The sequence below is a fragment of the Phyllostomus discolor genome, chromosome 11, assembly GCF_004126475.2.
Source record: "Phyllostomus discolor isolate MPI-MPIP mPhyDis1 chromosome 11, mPhyDis1.pri.v3, whole genome shotgun sequence".
NCBI lineage: Eukaryota > Metazoa > Chordata > Mammalia > Chiroptera > Phyllostomidae > Phyllostomus > Phyllostomus discolor.
This window is the reverse complement of record NC_040913.2, coordinates 74,446,000-74,467,709: the sequence shown is the minus strand read 5'-3', so window position 1 is coordinate 74,467,709 and position 21,710 is coordinate 74,446,000. Positions and strand designations below refer to the sequence as shown.

At 44.5% G+C, this 21,710-nt stretch overlaps 1 protein-coding gene across 1 annotated transcript in view; it reads left to right on the top strand.

Annotated features, from left to right (window-relative positions):
• Nucleotides 1–21,710, top strand: part of UNC5D (unc-5 netrin receptor D) — a 221,152-nt gene that overhangs the window by 158,443 nt on the left and 40,999 nt on the right. Inside the window, exons 11-12 of the mRNA XM_036011105.1 lie at nt 689–773; nt 20,063–20,231. Of these exons, the coding sequence (XP_035866998.1) occupies nt 689–773; nt 20,063–20,231 (254 nt within the window). The remainder of the gene's footprint in view (nt 1–688; nt 774–20,062; nt 20,232–21,710) is intronic.

Genomic DNA, 21,710 nt, shown 5'->3' with positions numbered 1-21,710 from the left:
TTTACTGAAGCAATGATTCTGAGATGGTTGGGTGTTTTTTTTTCAATTTCCTGTTGACATGAATATGGTTCGGTCACCTTTACCCTTGACCTTTCCTAGCTTCTGTTTACAAATATAGGGCCAAATAGTGGCCATCCACCACCCATAAGGTTCCTAAGCTTATCCAAGCGTTTTCTTTCCCAAGTTTTCTTGACAAAGTGCAGTATTCCTCTGATCTCTCTCCTAAACTTACTTCAAGATGCACAATTTACAAGACAGTTTTATAGCAAAATGTTGCATGGTCCACCCATCATCCCAGATATGTTTTCAGTAAATGAATGAGTAGAAACAAGGTAGAGAAACACATTTTTTAACTTTGGAGCAGATTAACCAATATATTTTGATAAACTCTATTCTCAAATATGTTTGAGAATCCACATCCATTTTTTTAAGAGAATTTAGACATGGTAGGAAGACCCTAAATAAAAACTAGTTTGAACACAGAGTTGAATGATATGTTCTGTATGTCACTGTTAGTAATAACGGTGTCCCCTTTATCACTGTGGACTTTATAAACTTTCCAAGGATCGGGCTGCACAAACTGCCGTGAGAAGGTCCTTTGTTTGTGAGCAGCTGCCAGGTGCCCGGTGGAGGTGCTTCGCAATGACTGCACAATCTACAAATAACCTCCGGGCTTTCTCTGTTTCAGGAGTGAGTTTACTCATACCCCACGGCGCCATCCCAGAGGAGAAGTCTTGGGAGATTTATATGTCTATCAACCAAGGTGAACCCAGGTGAGAGACAGAAAAGCATGATGTGTGAATGATGTATTAACGTATTGATGATGTCTTGAACATGGAGCAGAGCCTCTGCAGAGAATCCGAAGTTTTTAAGGCGTGTGACATGGAGGTGTGTAGTTGTGAGACGAGCTACTTGACGATACATGGGAAAAACCCAGTTGCCAATCTATTGGCTAGAAGGAATGCACAGGTAGCCTCACAGTGTTGGGTAACTCACATAAGGTTTAGACAGCAGACACAGAATGTAAAACAGTGAATTGGGATGCAAGCTGGGCTTCTCCACAAACCTCAACTCCCCCGCTTACTCTTTCTCTCAGGAGGAAAAAAAAAAATCAACCTTGGAGGCACCATAGGGTGCTAGGGATTATGCAAATGCAGGGAATGATTGGCCTGTGACCTTTTAAGGTCAGCAGAAGACCTGCTTTAATCAGGAAAGACAATTTCTTGGGCAATTTTCCTCGTGTAAAAATACGGTCTTCGCTTCAGTAGCTTTCAGGCCTGACAAATTTCAGCAGCATTAAATTCAATTACATGAACAAATACAAATCTTGTCACATATTCTTTTAATGAAAGTAGCGGGTTATTTTCTTAGCACGGCTATAATATGTGTTGGAAAGGTTGCCTTGCACCACACACGATAAAGCCGAACTCCTCTTTAGGAAGCAATTTCTCTCACAAACTGGGTATTTTCCTCTGGCATTCTCAGTTTTAATATCGTGGTTATTTTAGAATAGATTTTTTTGTTGTTGTTAGCAACGAACACATGAAGGAAAAACACAGGAAGGAAAAACAGCCAGCAGAACAGATGGTCTGAACAGATTTTGATAGCTATCTCCATAAGATTTGCTGCCCAGTGGCTTTATCTTAATGCTTAGAGTGCAGAGGGTTCGGCAGGAATGGGAGAACCGCTCTGTGGCTGGCTGTTGGGGAGGCTGTGGAGGATTTGCGTGTAAACTGTGGGGATTTCGCGTCCCGTGGAGCTAGGTCCTCTACCTTTGCACTTGAAAACATGGGATGCTAGCTTTCAATTATTCTTTTAGTTTCCTCTGCTTAATTAGAGGAAGCTAAAAAACAGAAAGACTTAAAGAGTTTATTCAGAAGTCTGTTAAGCAAACCTGAAAATGGAGTTCTCCGGATAAGAATTACCTCTTTTGTTATTCCTTGGGTTGAATTGTGCAAGAAATCAGATCTGTTTAAAATTAAGGTCTAGATCAATTCACAGACGCTTGTAAACACGTCATCCTGTAAGAATCAAGTACAGCCATGTGTTGCTCAATGCCATTTTGATCAATGATGGACTATGTCTGTAACAGTGGTCCCCAGGGATTGCAATGGAGCTGAAAAATTCCTATCACCTAGCAACGTCATAGCACAGTGCTCTACACAGGCGTTTGTGGTGATGCTGATGTAAACAAACCTGTCCCACTGCCAGTCGTATAAAAGCACCATATATAGGTTTGTGTAAGTATATTCAGTGATGGTTGCACAACCACAAAATCACGTGTCTCAGACCGCGTCCCCAGCACAGCCTGTGTGGGGCAGGATGCAGTCAGCCCGGCCTGAATGATGACCTCCTTTACACCCTCACCCCTGCAGCCGGCTCCCTTCATCAGGATCCGTCCTCTGGACCCCACCCCTCGGGTCTTCCACCTCATCATGCAAGCACCCACCTGGGGCTAAATTTTCATTTTCCAAGGAAGGCCTAAATAAAATGGCTCAAAAATGTGGCAAATATCACTCAGCGCATCCTGTAATTATAAAATAAGGAGGAGAAATACCTAAAAAACTCAGCAGAGCCCACAGACCTTGAAAGACAGGTTTGGCTTAGCGTGGCCACTCCGTGGACCGCTGCTGGCTCAGCGAATTCCGTGTTAACCAACCTGGTATCTCCGCCGGCATCTGAAGTGTTGAGTTCGTCACTCTGTCTAGGAAGGTGGACAGAAACGGTTCACCCAAGACTTCAGATCTGTGAGGGGCGTGCATTTTCCCATCTATCAAATGGAGGAGAGATTAAAATTGCAGGAAGCATACATGCCTTTTCGTGTTGCTGAAACCTTCCAGATGCTCCTATTTAAGGAAGTGACCAGTGCCTGGCCCCCTGCTCATTCGTGCCCTCCGCGATCTTCAGTCCCTTTTGGGGAGCTCCAAACAACTTACGCACCCCCAAACCCACTAAAAATAGCAAATGTCTTTCTGTTACTTTTTTTTTTCTTCTTTTTTAAGCTCAGGTTGAAATTTTCCATCCCTGTCAGGATGCTGTTTGGATCCGAGTCCTTCAGCCTTCCATCCTGTGATTAATTGGAGAAGGCCATGTCATGTCGCCTTTTCTCTCCAATGTCATTTGAAAACCCGTCTCCATTTTACGGTGCCCTCACGTCCTTCTGAACTTGTGTGCAGAGGAGGCCCCCACCCCCGGCTGCTGTTCCCCTCAGCTCTGCCCCTGGGCCCCCCCAGGTCCAGTGACAGGGACCTCCCTCTCAGTGCGCAGGTGTGAGACTCAGATTTTCGGAATCCATCACTGCCACACACAGGCCGACAGGGGGATCTTCCAAACACCTCTGTTAAGGTCTGTTCCATTTTCCTATTGATGTTACATTTCTATTGCTCCTTTCTCAACGAATCCCTGGTGTAGCAGGGAGATGATTTAGTGGAACCGTAATTGATATCATTGGTCCAAATCCTGCACCAGCTTCCCAGGGACATGGCTGTGGGGAATGCATCACAGACTCAAAATGACGCCCTGTATTCAAATCGCCTCAGGGGGTTGGTTATATTTCGATAGGTGGTCAGGTTTTGAGTGAGGCTGTTCAGTGTCTGAATGGGATGTACCCCGTCTTTCTTGGGAGCCTGCCCGCATTCCTTGGGGAGCCTCCGAGAGAAGATACTCTGTGCTGTCCAGTAAGTGGAACAGTGGCACTCTCCTTCCTGACACCCCTGGTCTGTCTACACTTTCAGACTTGAACAACCATCTTAATCAGTTTTTCCAACCTCTTTTAGCAATCCAGACCTTTGGGTTGGTTATGATGCTTAGGGAAATGATCCCTGTTGACTTTTTGTACATATATGCAAATTAAATGGTGTGCTGGGAGGGGAATTTGCATCCTTGGAAAACTTAGTAATGCCTTGCTCTTGTTTCAGTGTAATTTTACAAAGTGCTCTCACAGACCTTTGACTCATTTAATCTCCACAGTAATGTTCAAACAGTGAAGGACTTTATACCAGTTTTAGAGATGTAAGAAAAAAATTTTTAAAAAATGGTTCCAAGAAGCAAAGCTGCTTTCTAAGGCATGTTACGTACTGGCTGAGCTGAGGTTTGCTGTCAGAGTACTGGGGTCCAATTCCAAAGCTCATGGACTAAAGGATGCCAGCTGTCCTGGAAGGTGGAGTCTTTCAGGGAACGGCTTCCTGAGGTTGCCTTCCATCTCCTGTCCCCTGTAGAGAGGCCTCCCCTGGAATAGATCCGTAAGAGCCTAAACTGAGAACTAGGCAAGGCAGGATCAAGTTGAACTTCTCTTGGAATCGTATGCGGTATTGCTGTTATTATTACGTTAGAGACTTGAGAGAAGGGTAAACGCAAGTCTCATTCCAGGGAGGATTCTTAGAAGACACCATAGGAAATAGGAAGCAGTTGAGCTCTGGTGGCTGAGTGTGAGCTCTGGTATCAGAGGCCTTGTGTTCAGATCTAAGCTTCCCTGCTATTATCTGTGTGACCTTAGGTAAGATAATGAAGCTCTTTGTGACTCTGTCCTTATCTGAAAAACAATAGTGGGCGCCTAAGTTATAGGGACATTGTGGGATTGCATGGTACAAAGTGATGCAACTCTCTCAAAGATGATAAAATAAGAAAACCTAATTGATAACATTTGAATTTGATAAAGCATTCTACCTACAGTGTATCCTTTAAGCTTCACATCAGTTCTATATGGTAAGCAATGTATAATCATCCTAATTTTTTAATGACTACGTTACTGTCTTAATATTATCTTTTTTTAAAGATTTTATTTATTTATTTTTAGAGAGGGGAAGGGAGGGAGAAAGAGAGAAACATCAATGTGTGGTTGCTTCTCATGTGGCCCCCACTGGGGACCTGGCTCACAACCCAGGCATGTGCCCTGACTAGGAATTGAACCTGTGATGTTTTGGTTTGCAGCCTGCCCTCAATCCACTGAGCTATGCCAGCCAGGGCATCATCCTAATTTTTATAGACTTGAAAATTAAGACCAAGAAAATTTAATGTTTGCCTTAGGTTGTAGCAGGAACGAGTACCAAAGCAAGATTTTGTCTTATAATGTAGTTTTAGACTATATCACACTCTCCAATTTAGGCTTAATTAGGCATATTTTTCTTGAGTCCAGTAAGCCATGCTTGATGAGGGACAGGGCTTATGCTTACTTATAGAAATATATCATGAAACGGACAGAGGAGAGATCCAGATTTGGGAAGACAACGATAACTTTGTCATTCAAGGTGGAATTACACTGCAATAGGGAATTTCACAGAAGGCAATGGAAGAATAGAGAAGGGCCCCTTAATCTATCCCAGACTTCAGAGGGGATGGTGGGGAGAGTGGCTTCCAAGGAAATGTAACTTGTGGTGAGTCTGAAAGATCAGTAGAAATTAGCCAGACAAGGAAAGGTATAAAAGCTGTAACTCAACGATTTTCAACTCCAGGGTACATTTCCTAGTAGGTGGGGTGGCGGAGGAGAGTCTCTAAGAGTGGCTAGATCCAGGCATCCTTCCCTGCTTTGAAGCCACTCTGATGCCAGAATGCTGCCTTAAGCTGCCTCCATCCCACTCTACACCAGGCCTTTCTGTGGCACAGAGTTCGGTTTCACACAGTGCCCCGTTCAAAAACTGGGGATGCTTAGTGATGTGACGTCAGAGGAGTGGGAACAAGAGGAGCCTCACAGAAACCCAAGGCATGAAATCTGGGCTGCTGGTGTGTTTGTAGTCAGAAGCCCTCGGGGTCCTCCTGGATCGGGGGCATTAAAGCAGCCAGCCCATGCCCGAAACCGCCCCCTACGCCACAGGCCCCTTCGGAGGCAGGAAGCCGGCAGTAATCATTGTCAAAAGCCTGCCTTACTCCCCAACTTCAATTTGAAAGCATTTTGGTCTTTTTTTTTAACTTTTTTTTGTTTTGAGGAGCTTTTAGAAAGGAATAATTTTTAATCCTCTCTAACCAGGTTTTGATTTTCTTAATAAAATTAAATTAAGGTGTTTAAACAAGAGGATCAAAAAATCAATTGTCTCCTTTCAGAAATCCCGCCACACGTGTTACAGTAGGAAAATGATGTAGCTGCAGCGCGGTCTCCCCGCTTGTCCTCTCCCCGCTCTGCTTCTGGGCCCTTCCCTGCCCCGTGGCTGGGGAGCAGAGAACCGGACCAGAAAAGCGTTCTGGGGAGCTTTCTTCTGACAAGCATGAAACCAAAGGCACACCTTCCTTTCTTTGCCCAATGACACTGTCCTGTGGATATTCCTGACCAAATGCTTAGACTAGAATTGGAAATGTACGTAATCTTATTGAAGAATTTACCAAAGGACCTATTTTTTAGACTTCGGGCTCAGCCCAGAGGGATATTTCAACCACTTTTTTCTTCTGGTTCCTCCCCCACCCCCCATCCACCAAGTGGACCCATCTCAGGGTGAGGACTGGGAAGGGAGACATGGAGTTGGTATGAAGCTTTACCTTCTTTAAAGTGCCTGCGTGGTGCAGCGACTCTTACTAGCAAAGCATGAGAGGAGACCAAACCCCAGACTAGAAAGACCGGAAAGAGAAGCGCTGGGGACTGGAAGGAGGAGACAGCATTTCCTCCCCAGGAGCAGGCTCCCGGTTGAGCACTGCAGTGCAGGCTTCCCCCGCGGAGTGGCTTCGCGTGGCTCCTCCATCGTGGCGAGAAGGCACTCGGAAATGCAAGTATAAGGCCACACACACACTTCCACACGTATCATGCCTAAAAGAGGACTTCAGCTCTCAGAAAAGTCCTTCAACTGGTTTGGAGGACCTCCTTTCTAGAAGAGCGAAAAGAAACGTGGATTTGTATGGCCATGTTACGTGTGGAAATGGAATGTTAATGAAATGAGTCTGTCTGTAAACTGCCCTTCCTGTCAAGCAGACATCTGAGGCCACCCTGAAACCCCCCATCCCGGCGACCCAGGACACTGCACACCCTTCTTCTGGGGACTCTGAGGCTGACACCTTACAAGGGAAGAAACCGCTGGCGCCAGGTGACTGCAGTTAGTGCAGCTAGTGCAGCGGTCTGCCAAAAATTGCCTTTTGAGCTCCAAATAAGAGCACCTACCTTTGGCTCTACCGGAACATTGCCATGGGGAGAAACCCTGACTACAACCTTCTGGGTTGATTCGCCTTCCTGTCAGCCTTCTCCAGCTTAGAGAACTTCCTCACTCGATTCCTCCTCAAGCTATCCCCACCTAAGACCAAAACAAAACAAAAAACACTGCACTTTCTCACTGCAATAAAGTTATGGATGTCTGGAACAGTCTTCACAAGTGAGATCATCAGCTCAGCTCAGTCAACAACTACTAGGTACCAAAGGTCCTCAGTACTGTGTACCAAGAAAAATGGGATCCCTTATATGCAGTAGTTCATTTCCGGTGGGGGGGTTGGGTGAAGGATATAGGTGGTATGTACATAGCAGGATGATGTCTGGGGACACCATGCACTTGTTCTTCATTCCTGAAACTAACAAAGCTCAGAACTGATTTTTTTTTTTTTAAAAAAGAACTAAGCACCCCAACATTCTAATTTCAGATATTTGCCAGCTGTAATGCCAAGGCTAATATCCCTGCCTCCCTAGAGAACCTGTTGAGAAGCACCGTTTCATCAGAAGGGGCACTACCACTCTCCCCCCACTCACCCACTGTGCCCCCCTCTCCCTACTGATAGCAGGTGGGGACTTAAAGACACAGAAAGAGAAGTCACATCTTAGAGGAGTATAGGTATCAAAAGTGGTTGTCCCTGCCCCCACCAAAGCCAAAGAAGATAGCCCCAAGAGAATTCCTCAAAAAGTTAGGTCATGTGCTGGAAGTAGACAAGCATACCTGATTTTCTCATTATCAGTTTGTCTCCTTGTTCCATGCTACCAGAGAACAGGACAAAGAAAACCCTTCGAGAAGAGAGGGTGTACTGCTGAAGCCACAGAGCACCTCCATGACTCCCAGGTTCCCATATTCCCAAGAGGCACAGAAGATGAACCATGGCCAGGAGTCGGATAAGTGAACTAGAGTGAACTAGAAAACAGGTTTCCCAGGGGCCACCTCGACGTGAGGTAAAGAGGCTCAGAGAGCAGGGTTGAGATGTGGGCAGTGGGCAGCCAGGTAGTTGACGTAACTGAAACCCACAAGGAGCTACAGATGCTTCGGTGCAACTGTTTGCAGTCTAGTTCTCTGCACGCTCTGTCAGTGAGGCCTTTGCAGTCACCACCCATCTCTCCTGAGTCCAGTAAGGATGATCTCCAGAAACTTCTAAGTCACCTAAGAAGATGATCATCCTCTTGCAACGGAAATAAGATGTATGTTTTCCTTCTCTGTCACTCACAGTGTCACAGGAATAAGCTCCAACTGCTTCCTCCTTTCCGACAGAGCATCCAGAGCCCTGTGTGTGCATGTGCAAATGTGTGTGTGCATGCGTGCAAATGTGTGTGTGCATGCGTGCAAATGTGTGTGTCAGTGTGCATGGGTACTGGGGGATGGGGAGGGTGAGTCAGATATAAGATTAAAGTTTTTAAATGAGCAAAAATGAGTCCTAAAAACAAATTCAAACTATTTGAATAACTAGATGTTATTGAAAAGTTACAGAATCAAAAATGAAATGCTACCATGGGTGTTTTCACTAAGCACAATTGTTAGCAACTACTAGGAAAATTAGATACTTAATACTCTAATAGATGGAGCCCAAAGAAGCAAAACCAGTTACTCAAAAGAATAATGAGATGGAGGTGCGACTCACATCATGACAAAGATACACAAATGTTAATCAGGACTGAGAGGATGAACCTTGTCCAAAGGCTCAGAAGAGGCTCGGAGAGGAAGGGACAATTGGCCTAAAACTGGAAGACAGAGCAATGCATTCCAGTCAAAAAAAAAAAAAAAAAGTAGAACTGTTCCAAGGGACAGATGAATAAATACCAGCAAGTAATTTAGAACTAAGCTAATCAGAACAACATGTGAAAGACAGAAAAATTGGGGAAAGTGAAATTTACCTGGTGGGTAGGGTTTGATGAGGCTTAAGATTCAGGAAACCGGGCCTGGCTGGCGTAGCTCAATAGATTGAGCGCGGGCTGTGAACCAAAGTGTCGCAGGTTCGATTCCCAGTCAGGGTACATGCCTGGGTTGCAGACCATGACCCCCAGCAACCGCACATTGATGTTTCTCTCTCTCTTTCTCCCTCCCTTCCCTCTCTAAAAATAAATAAATAAAATCTAAAAAAAAAAGATAAGGACAAGGGAAACATTAAAAAAAAGATTCAGGAAACCTAGTCATATTTACATTTTAGATATATTATCTTCTGCTTTATCTCCACTGCCACTACCAAGTTCAAGTCCACATTATACCCATACCCTCCTTGTGAGCACAGTGAAAATATGCCTCATTTTGCCTAGCACAGTTATGAACAGTGTCTGTTTTCACCCTCAGTAGTATCTCCATTCAGATAACAAATTCTACTTTTGAGTGTCCTTGCCTCTAGTTGCGAACATTTTACATTCTTTGTCTAATCCTAACATTGCTGTCAGTGGGGAGATTTGAGAGACTTGGGAAGGAATGTAGCAAGATGGGCTGCGTGTGCACATGTGTCCATGCGTGTGCGTTGAAGGAGACGGAGTTGAAGGTAATTCCCAGCATTCTGGCTTGGGGACTGATGATTAATTAGTAGAGAGATTTGCCAGCTGAAGTTCACCTGAGAGTTTGTGATAATAGTTGCTCTGGGAGCCACTCTGGATTTCTTCCCAGGGAAGAAACACAGCTCTTGGACTTAGAAGAAAAGGGATAGGAAGAAAATTGATTCCAGAATAAAAAGGCAAAAGTAGTATTTATGACCAAGAAAACAACACGACTGCTGACTGGGAATCCCACATCAAGCTTTTGGCCCCAGCACGTGGCAGCAGTACTGCTCGGGGCCAAATGTCCCAGAATCAGGCAGACGCCACGCCTGCCTGCTTCACGCCGGGTGAACTCTTCTGGCGTCCACTGGTTTCTGTGCCTTTCTCAGGGGTAAGAACCTGCCCATCCTGGCGCTCACTGAACTGCACTTGAGCACGTACATAACCTGTCAGGAAAGTCGCGTAGACTTGGCCATTGACGTCATGTGAGAAAACAAACATCATCAGAAATGAGTCCTGGCTGGTGTGGCTCAGTGGATCGGGCGTCGTCCTACAACTGAAAAGTCACCAGTTCGATTCCTAGTCAGGGCACATGCCTGGGTAGTGGCCAGACCCTCAGTTGGAGCTGTGTGGGAGGCAACTGATCAATGTTTTTCTCACCCTCTTTCACTTTCTCTAAATATATATATATATATTTTATCTTTTTTTTAAAGATTTTATTTATTTATTTTCAGAGAGGGAAGGGAGGGAGATTGAGAGACAGAGAAACATCAATGTGCGGTTGCTGGGGGCCATGGCCTGCAACCCAGGCATGTACCCTGACTGGGAATCGAACCTGCAACACTTTGGTTAGCAGCCCACGCTCAATCCACTGAGCTATGCCAGCCAGGGCTCTAAATATATTTTTTTAAGAATGATCAGAAATGAGGTGACATCGTAGAATGAGGAGAACACAGGGATTGAGAAGGGCTGAGTTCTAATCTCCCTGGCCACTTATACCCTCAATGGCTTTAGTCAGGTCATTTTCTTTCTCGAGACTGCAATTCCATCATTTACATATTTTGTCTATTATTAACTGCATTCCAGGATTTGAGTAAGGACAGTAAAGGGACTTTATGTATGAGATGTCTGGGCTAACCTGTAAAGTGTCATATGAATGCTATGTTTTGATATTTTTTTGTCTATCCTTATTTCTTTGAATTACATAGAGAAGCTCTCTAAAGTCCATGGAATTTGCTCTGTGCCAACGTTGCAAAAGAATTTAGGGTCTTTCCTTTGGACCACCACCTCTTTCCTGGACTCAGAGGAAAGATGAGTTCAGTGACGCGCACATGTGAGCTGTTCTCTCTCAAATCACGAGCCTTGTGAAGACACAAAGGACACCTGCCTCAGTTCCTCCAAGTCTCCCTCTATTTCTCGGAACACCCTGGCCCATGACTTACACCTTAGAGGTAGATCTTGTGAGCCCAACAAGGGACTCCAGGCGGGCTGGGGTTAGATTTAGGAGATCGGTGACCAGTCAAGTGGGCTGGTGGCCTGCGCCACCTTGAACAGCTTTGTCCCTGTCCACTTCGCCAGGCTTTCCTTGCTAGATAGTGATGGTGGAAATGAACAAACTCTCTCTGTCACCATTTCTGTTCAGTGGTCCGTCGTGGATTTGAATCCAGTTTGTTGCTGTGAGTTTAGCAAATGTTTGGAAGAGTCAAATTCATGGCACATACCGGTCCCCTCTGGGGGATTTGGCATTCACTAGTCCACGTCAGACACAGGGGACTGCTGAAGAGGTAAGGTGCTTCCTGAGTCACAAACAAAGGGGCTGTTCCTGCTAGTGTAAGGGGAGCAAATTGCTGCCATTTCAGAAACATTCGTTCTTTCAGGCTACCCGTTCTGTGCAGTGTAATAAAAGGGGCAGTTTATCAAATGGTACCGTAATGGCCGAGAAGGGTTAAATGCACCTTTAGCAGAAGCGGGTGCTCTTTTCCACGGTAAAATCACGACTGTTTCTTCACAAAGTCATTTAGGTTAGCATACAATGCCATCACCCCAAAAAGTGAGGAGGGGAAGAGAAAGAGGGAAAAGAAAAAGGGGGGCAGGGGTCCTCACATTGTCATTTTATGATCTTGCTTTCTGGGGGAAGGAGAGTTTCACCACACCCTGCTCGTTACCACCCCTACCACCTCACATCCCTTGGTCCACAAGCAAGCACCCGTAATAAAACTTGCCCTCATTTTAATCAAAGTGCCTCGGAAGCCCCCGTGAGTTCACCATGTGAAGTGACTGGAGCGGTCCTGAGGAGTCTTTAATTAAAGATGCCACCGACTAGACAACAAAGGTTTGTGAATGTTGTTAATGGATCTGAATGGAAAGTGCAGCCTAATTCGATACGAGGAAAGTCACCGGTTCATGAGTTTAACTGCACATTGTGAGGAAACACCACCTACTGTAATTATTTTCATTTGTATGTGCTATGTCTTTTATTGCCCATGCTGGAAGTAGAAATAGCCTGTCCTATTAAGATATTTAATATATATCATCCTTTCCACTTCGCTTAGTTATAGCTCAATAAAAATGCCGGGAGAAGACACCAGCCCATACTGGGGCTGCCCTCAGCGCTCCCTAACCCAGGCCCCACAGCCCTTCAAAAGCCTGGGTGATCAACCTCCTAACTGCCTTGGTTATCATCTTAAAGGCAAGCCGTAATAACTCCCCAGGACTCCATAAAGTTGGATGCAGATATGGAGATTACGGAGGGGGTGCTGGCAGCTGAAACAGTAACGATAACGCAAAGGTCAGCCGACACCGTGGTCTGTTTGTGGTCTCTGGGAGAAAATACTGGATCAGGGGGCAGCCACAGGGGGGTCTCTAGGTTCGCACATTAAAGTGAATAAGCCATGAAAAGCCTGGTACCACCTCCCCCCACAGAATAGGAGATGGCTACATCCTAGTCCCTGGAACCTGCGCAGATGTTACGGTGCACGGCAAAAGGGACCGTTAGGATGTGATTCAGGTGAAGCACCTTGAGATGGAGAGATTGTTCCAGGTTACGCAGGTGGGCCCATGTCAGGGTCCTTCTAAGGGGGAGGCAGGAGTATCAGTGTCAGGTGCAGAGATCTGAGACGCCACGCGGGTCTGGCTCACCGAAGAAGGGGACTCCGGCCAAGCAAGGCAGGCAGCCTCTAGAAGCTGGAAGAACCAAAGAAGCAGATTCCTCTCTAGGGCTCCAGTGACACTTCTTTTTAAATTTATTTATTTTTAGAGAGAGGAGAAGGGAAGGAAAAAGAGAGGGAGAGAAACATCAATGTGGGGTTGCCTCTTACATGCCCCCTACTGGGGACCTGGCCCACAACCTAGGCATGTGCCCTGACTGGGAATCGAACCGGCGATCCTTCGGTTTGCAGGCCAGTGCTCAATCCACAGAGCCACACCAGTCAGGGCTGATGACACTTTCATATTAGGTAGGTGAGAGGACTGACCTACAGAACTGTACAGTAATAAGTTTGTTTTAAGTCAGTAAGTCTCTGGCACGGCATGAATAGGAAACATGCAAGGCTCTACTCTGAGCACTTTATAGCTCAAGGCCCTGCTTTCCCATGGCTTTGCCCATTGTCTGTGAGCACAGTCTTAACAACTCTCATGCCAACGTTTTACCTTAAAAATTCCACAGGCTGGAGACTGTGTCCCATGGAACAGCTGTTCTTTCCATGACCCGAACTCCACCCAACCCACGGCCACCAGCATTAACAGGACAGGAGATTCTAGTCCCAGCCCTGCCACAGTGAGACATGACTTTGGCCGTCTCACACCAGCCCAGGCCTCGCCCGTCCCTGTCCTCAGCTACGAAGTACCGTTGGGTCTGACTTCTCCTAGCTCCTTTCCCCGCCTAAAGTGAAATGATTCTGTGAAATGGGACTCAGGTTTCCTCTAGAGAAGGCTGTTTTCCCCCATTCAAAATGTAAATGAGTAAACAGCCCAGCGGATATGAAAATGCCACAGCAGCACGCCGCAGAGATCACTCTTCCTCCTTTCCCTCACTGCTTTTACTTTAAAGTACCTTCCCTGAGCCATCATTCCACTCCTTGTAGTAAACAAGCTGAACGCAAGCCTGACACTGCATGAAAGATGAGGCTTAAATTGTGTCTAGGAACTGGTGATTTACACATGATTTGTGATTGCTTTAGTATATTAATTGGTAAACACCCTATGAATGTGTGTGTAAACGAAAGCCATTTAACATATGCAAACAGTTTAATCTCGCAGTGTGGTGGTGCTCAAATTGCAGCAAATTCAGATCCTGCCTCACGCATATGTAATTCCCCTCCCACCCCAGCACCCCAGCGCCCCCTGCACCCTCTCCCTTCCTGTGATCCTATTTCAGATAGTACGGGTAGGTCACCTAGCTCTTTAAACCCTTTAATAGTAGAGCCATATGCTTCTGTCCTCAGTGATTGTACTTGTTGCCTTTTGTAATCCACCAACATTAATGCTCTTTTCCCAGCCCCAACTAATGGAATACAGGGGTGGGCCAAAGTAGGGTTGTAATTGTGAGTATGCAAAACGCAGAGTTTATTCTTGTTTTATTCTTGTTGATCTGAGAGCTAGAGCATGAGATAGGTTTCTGACTCAAGGAAAAATGACAGAAATAATAAACCTCAAACCCTGATTTTTATCCACAGAATGTTAGCACCCTAGGTCAACATGTGAGGGTTTTAATGAAAGGAGAAAAAGAGAATAATATTAGTTACAACTATGCATTGTCTTGGGTAAAAAACTGTAGAAGACTGGAGCTACCTTGCTTTCTGAGCTTTAATTTTAAGACAAAAGACAGCTTCCATCTATCTGCCTTTTATGTCTATTCCATTAAAATATGATTTAATTATGTATCGACCCAGGGTCTGGCATAGTAAAACTATCATTACTCTCCTGCCTGCATTCCTGAGTGATACTCTGGGTAAAGGTGATCAAACCTACATTAATCTATAATGGAAACCATAAGGAGGAAAGGAGGGAGCAATAATTACCAAGCGCAGCATGGCAGACAAAAACAACAATGAAAATCTCATCTCAAACTACGGAGCCGGTGGTGTTGCCTGAAGAGAGTGACATGTCACAAGTCCAGAAGCAGGTCAAAAAATATTGAAAGCGGAAGCAAAGTGTGCACGGATACGCCTCCAGACCTGCCGTGGGTAGCAGTGTCTGCAGTGCAGCTGACCTTTGACCAGCGTGACCTTCCGGTGGCATCAGTATGGGGGTGGGTGCTGCAGAACGCTAGTTCCTGTGTGGCGCGGTTTGGACCAGCACCTCGTCACGACCCGATGCAGCACCTCTGTCACCCTCCACTACACATTTTACACAGCAGTCAGTGACCTTGTGGATTTTATTGTAAGAATTCTGGAAAAATTCTCCCTGGCTTCTATTTCCACTCATAAAAATAATAATAATTTTGACACTATTTCAACCTTAGAGGTTGCAAGAACAGTATCAAGAATGTTTACCCCACATCCAGATGCACAAATATTAACATTTTACTACATTTGCTATATTCTCTATACATGTGTGTACATATATACACACACAACAAAAATACACGTGCATGCACACATACATATGTTTTAACCATTGTGAACAAGATGTCCCTTTGCCCCTAAATACCTAAAAACAAGAAATTCTCTTACCTAACCAGCACAATCATCAAAATAAAAAAAATTAACATTAACATATCATCTACTCCCCAGACTTTATTCATATTTCCCGTTATCCAAAAAGTGTCCTTTATAGCAAATGAAAATCTAAGTCTATTCACTACACTCTTATCACGTGTCTGTAGTCTCCTCTAATTCAGAACAGCCCCTAAGTCTGTCTCTGTTTTATGACATTGGTGGCTTTTCAGAGGGTCCATGGCTTTTTATTTTGCAGGATATCCCTCAACTTGGGCTTGTTGGATATTTTCCTACAATTAGACTCGGATTATGTATTATTGGCAGGAATGTTACGGAAGTGATGCTGAGCTCCCTTCACTGTGTCATGTCGGGAGGTGTGTTCTGCTGACTCATCTCACTGGTGATGTTGACTTTGACAACTTGGGTTAGGTGGTGCCTGCCAAGATTCCCCACTAGAAAGTAATATTTTACCCTTTGTAATTGGTTTCAAAGGTACTTTGAAACTATGTAAACGCATCCTTATTATTCTCTAAACTTGCACCACATAGATTAGCATCCCTTCATAATTCTCGACTGAGTCAAATGTTAATATGATTGGTTGCCAAATGCTGACTTTCTACATACACTAGCTGCCTTTGGATTGAATGGAAGGGTTTTCCCTTCTCAATCATTCGTTCATAGCCATATAGTTGATGGGTCCTTATGTTACTCAATGAATTATTATCCTTTAGTACCATGGTTTACTTTGATGCTCAAAATTTTCCAGAGTTGATCACTAAGAACCACTTCATGCTCCTGTGTCCTTTCCTGCAAATATATTTTCCTGCTTACAACCAGCATATAGTTGGCACTGGGGATACAACAATTAAAAAAAAAAAAAAAAACAGGAAAAAAAATGTATTCTAGCCTCCTAGAGCTTACATTCTAGTTTGTGGGAGGCAAAAAAAAAAAACAAAAAAACCCACAGTAAGCAAACTAACGTCAGAGCGCATTAAAGGTCACTAAGTGTCATGGAGAAAGAGAGAAGGCCAGTGTTTGGTGGAGGGGAGGCTGCACCTGCGTTGCTCGGCACGGTCAGGGAATACCTCACAAGTAGGTGCCGTCTGAACCAAGAGCGAAGGGCATGGGGGAGCCTACCATGTGGATCTGGAGGAAAACTCTTCGAAGGCAGCACTAAGCGCTCTGGAGCAGCTGTAATTCCTCAAGGCAGGAACAAATTGACCTCTCAGTGGGATTCCTCTGGATGAGGAGTTGAGCTCAGATTGGGAGGTAAGGATGAAAAGCATCGGCAAGGTACCTTAAATCCCCATAGTGCACATCTCTAAGGCATTGAAAATGTTGTCGAAGCATGCGTTGATATAATGACAGTTTACTGAATAAATTGGCTGACTCCAAGAAGCACAGTTCCAATAGAAATAAGACTCATAAAAAGGCAGGAGGGGTGGGAGTTTGGGGTTGGAGAAGCAGAACCTTCACGTAATGAGCATATATGAGGTGCTTTTTATTCTTCTTTTAACTCTCAAAACAGTATTCGAGTAGCTGTTATTTGGCATGTGAGGTAAATGAGGCACAGAAAGGCATGGGCTGTCCCTTCTGCCACACTGTCTGGTTCTAATGACAGAGAAAGGGTGACACGAGAGATGCGGCATCAGGCGTGATGCAGTGAACTGCACAGCGAGGACACACTGTTCCTTTGCCCCGCTGCTCATGCTCTCTGCAGCTGCTGCCCTCTAGGTTTCTCCTCCTATAACCAAACAAGGTCAGCCATGCGGGTCCTCCTGTCTGGCCAGAGTACCAGGCAGGGCGCTCCTGTGTACCCTCTCCCACCGTGTGCATTCCGCATCAAAGCCGCAAAGCTGACCATTTTCCCCAGAACCCTCAGCTGCCCTGTGTGAGCAGAAATTTGAATTCACAACCATATTTTCATACAGCTGCTCAGCAAGCCACCTGGTTACACAGACCTGACTCTTAAATTATTAATCTTTTCCTATCTGGAAGCTTCATAAACACACATACACACACAGCAAGAACACAATAAAAAAAAGTCCCATACGATCAGACTTTTCCATCTACACTATGGTATGTGATGCCCTGAAGTGGTTCATGTTATGGTCCCGAAATCACTGTCATTATTATTTTATAGTTGTTATTAGCCCACAGCAATTTTAGAAAACCATGTCACCTTTTTTTTCTAGCAGGAGCATGGCTACTTCCTTGTCATGCACTCTGTAATGTGAGAAAACTCACATGCGGTCAGTGCTTTCCTGATGAACCTTCACCTTCACCCAGGTCCAATTAAAGGCATCTCTTCCTGGCCCCCCATCCTCAGAGGCCCTAGGTCTGTATCCATGACTACACCCAGCCTGTGCTTGCCCCCCAACCCACCCCCATCTTTCCTTGAGATGTCATGGAGAGCCAGCAATTTAACCAGAAACTTCCTGCTGGTAACAGAAGAGGAAAGTGCATCTGGCCACAGAGAGCAGGAGCCTGCGAGTAGAAATTAGGGATATTTTGCTGCCAGTGCTTTGACTGACTTCTCTGTGACCTTCTGCTGTTAACACCTGCCTCCCCAGGTGTGTGAAGAGCTTTAATTAATATTTGTAAATCTCCCTGATTGCCGCAGCTAAAAGGTAACAGAAAAGGGCAAACCTCTACTAATCATAGGGAGAAAATGGAGAGATTTTCCATTTTGTTCCTTTGCCAGAGAGAAACCTGCACCCAGACACTGGTTTTCATAGCGGGAGGATTAGATACAGATTTTGATTTACTTCCTTTGCACTTGTGGGAAGGCCCAGTGCCTGCCTAATGCACAGCCCCCGTGCCCTGCCGCGCCGAAGGCTGCATGTGCTCCGCCTGTGAGTCCTAATGCTGTTTAGGTTATTACCGGAAGGAGCCTTGCTATTCGTGAGTGTGAGAGTTCATCTAATTAGCTGATTTCAGTTCATTTGGCATTAAATAATTCCCCAAATTCCCATATGTTTGAACAATATGTTCAACAAGGGGGATGATTCTCTGAAAGCAATTAAATAGTTCTTTTAGGAGAGCTTGTCATCGGTCACTCATAAGCATCTCTGCTATTCCTGTCTGTGATGGATGCAGACGGCAATTACAGGGAAAGCGCTTAACCCTCTCTAATGGCCCCTGGCACGCATCCACACGCAGGCTGCCACTTCTTGCTGCTGATGGCTCACATTGGCATTTCATAGTTTCTCCAGACCTTAAGTATATTGTTCTAGGTTGCTCATAGAGCATTTGTTATTGCTAATGCACCCCTTTCCAAACCCACCTCCTAGCTTGCCTGCCCTGCAAAAGGTAAATACTGACATTTTTTCAGTTACCCTATGATTTGGTTGTAGAGAAAGAATTGTCAGCTTGGACAGTGGTTGCCTATGTGGAAGAGTGACTTTTTTAGAGTCATCTCCAGTGCTTTGAAGAGGGAGGGAGGCCGTGTGATATATTCAGGTCTGTTTTGGATACAGCAGATAAAAGATGTTTTTGCTCCATTATGTGCCATGGCTTTTATTGCAGCAGCAAATTAGAGATGATGAACCAGAGTGTGACCAGGACCAACTTGAGTGAAAACAAGCAATGTCAATAAAAACAAGTCAGAAATGAGTAACACGTTAGATGTACTCATAGAAAACCTGTTTTTACAAGATCGCAGAAAATGGTATCTTTTAGTACTGATTTTCATCTTCATCTTGCTCAAGAGGTCGCTTTTGGGCCAGGGATGACACATTTAAATTCCCTTTCCAGGTGAGGTAAGAGAAAGCATAGGCAATACCAGTCCCGTCTCCCTTGTAGCTTTGTTTCTTCTGAGAGTGCTAAATTACTTGATTGGCTATCTTCTGTATCATCGTATCTCTTACAAGTGAAAGTCCAGCAAAAAAAGAAATAGGCTGTTCAAAACTGACTACTATCCTATGAAGCACCCCGCCTTACTATTTAGGTTCGGAGATTAAAAACAAAAGACAGAAAATGAAAGGAGGAGGCATTCACTGAGATGATATTATTTCCCCTTTAATTAAACTTCACTTTCTTTTATCAGTTTCATAACTCTGCATTCCCACTGTAAATAACTCACAATACAGAAAAACCTGAACACCAGCATTGGGTGGAAATGATTTTAAATTTAGATCTAAAATAGAAAAGACATGAAAGATGTATATTTATGTATTTGATTATGCACATTACAATGAACTGTGTACCGTGCTATCACTTTATAACCTATGTGTCTGTGCAGTGGCGGAAAATAAATGTTTTCAAAACCAGAAGAGACGTCCTCAATTCAGGTGTGTTTGTTGAAGTGTTGCTTTATTTCATAATAATTTGTTTTATCCCTTCCTAGCATCAAAAATATTTGGAGAATGTGTTAGAAGAAAGGGATCTGATGATAAGATTACCAGATTAGTGTATCTATAAGGTTGATACACTAATTGTATCACCATTGATACTGGCCAAAGGACGATGAGGATTCGGCAGCTGGTGTGTGACACACCAGCAGCATCTTTGCTTCCCTCTGTTCCGCCCTTTATTGTGGAAGGGGCATTTGTCATTTTGCTTGTCAAAGCCTAGACTTGAAATCTAGGCTGAAGCACCATCTGTGTGCTTGAGCAGCTCAGGATGAACGGCTGTGGTCAGACCAGCTCTCTGCACTGCAAGGTGCTCTCCGGGAGGAGTCCTGGCAGAGGGCTGCTCGGCCTGAAGAGCATCCAGGCCCACAAGCAAATTCTCGCACATGCCCCCTCCTTTACATGCTTCTCTCTTTCATCCCTTCCCCACTGTTAAGCCTGCAGTCCGATGGATCCGAGGTGCTCCTGAGTCCCGAGGTCACCTGTGGTCCCCCGGACATGATGGTCACCACTCCCTTTGCACTGACCATACCACACTGTGCGGACGTCAGCTCTGAGCACTGGAACATCCATCTGAAGAAGAGGACACAGCAGGGCACGTGGGAGGTGAGACCCTGTTCTTCCTTTCTGAAAAACAGGATTTGGCTCCCACCTATGGGATAGATTTTACCTTACAGTTACCAGCAAGAGTCACCTGTGACATTTGTGAGAGTTTTCTTGTTTTTCAGAGGGTTGGTGACATGTGCTTTATAATGCCCTGAAGGCATTATTAGTGGTTTTCCAGGATAATGGAACAGAGAGATGAGAGAATCCTGAGCCATTTTGTTCAGTGTTAGAATACAGTTGTAAATACCCACACAGGCATGTATCCTTCCATACCTGTCTTTGGTACATAAAACTCTGTCACTCTATCTGTTGTTGTCATCATGAGGATTATATGGAATTATATGAACAGGGGTTATATAAAGTCACTGTATCTGTTTAGTCATCTTAGGGATTATAACAAATCTACATTTAAGCATTCAGGAACACAGTAGGTGCTAAATATACAAGCTATTTTGGTGAATTAATGAATGCATTGAAAATTATTGAGTGTCTATTTCCCTGTGTATATGAGCACATGGAAAAAAGTTATAGTACAAAGCAAGAACTATAGAACAAAAAAGGAAAGTGAAGATGCCTGAGACTAGGGTAACAACAAGGGAGGCGGTCACGGCAAAGAAAGACTGCAGTGGGATAGCTGTTTTGCCTGGAACCTCTGCTTGGTCTGTCTGATCGGGATTCCTTTGATGCCCGTCTGAAGTCAGTTTGCATGAAAGCAGCTGGATTATCTTGTTGGAACACAATGGCCTGTTCCAGCTTGCCCTGGGATCACACCTCCCAGGAGGTGCTTCCAGCAAAAAGAGTAAAAGGGAAGTCATGTTTCTCTCTGAGAAGAAAAATGCCGGTGGCTGCAGTGGATTGCATTTGCTCTGCCCGGCTATGCCTGTGAACTGGTCTCCATTCTTTGTTGAAAATGCATTCTGCTACTTACTCAGTGCTCATAAGCCACAAGCAAATTTCCTGGGGCATGAAGTTCCATGGGCTTCCTAACGGGGCCAGGTTTGGGTCTCTTTTTCATTCCATTTTGCTTTGCCTGGATTTTCACCCCTTCGGTTTCTCTTCTCAGCACTTCCTCGCAATCTTTTACGTCCAGATGGTGTTATATTTATGCTCTGCCAAACCAGCCACACATACCTAAGTTCTTATCAGGGAGAGTGAAATATTCTTAGTACATCTTATCCAAACCATTTATTTAATGGTTCCTCATGGATGATTTTGGTGAAATGAAAGAGGATAAAATATTTGAAAAAATATATAGTTCCTTAAGGATATTGAAAGACATTTTCAGAAATAAATCTTTTTAAAAACATAAATGTTTGCTTATTGCTGTTAATAATTAAGACTTTTTTTAAATTTAGTGTTGAACAAATTAACCAAAAATGGAACTACGTTGAAACTGATGTTGGGTATAACCTATTAAGCAGAATTCCAACACTGAATATAAATAACCATTTCTTGCATTTCTGATGTAAGCCATTATTT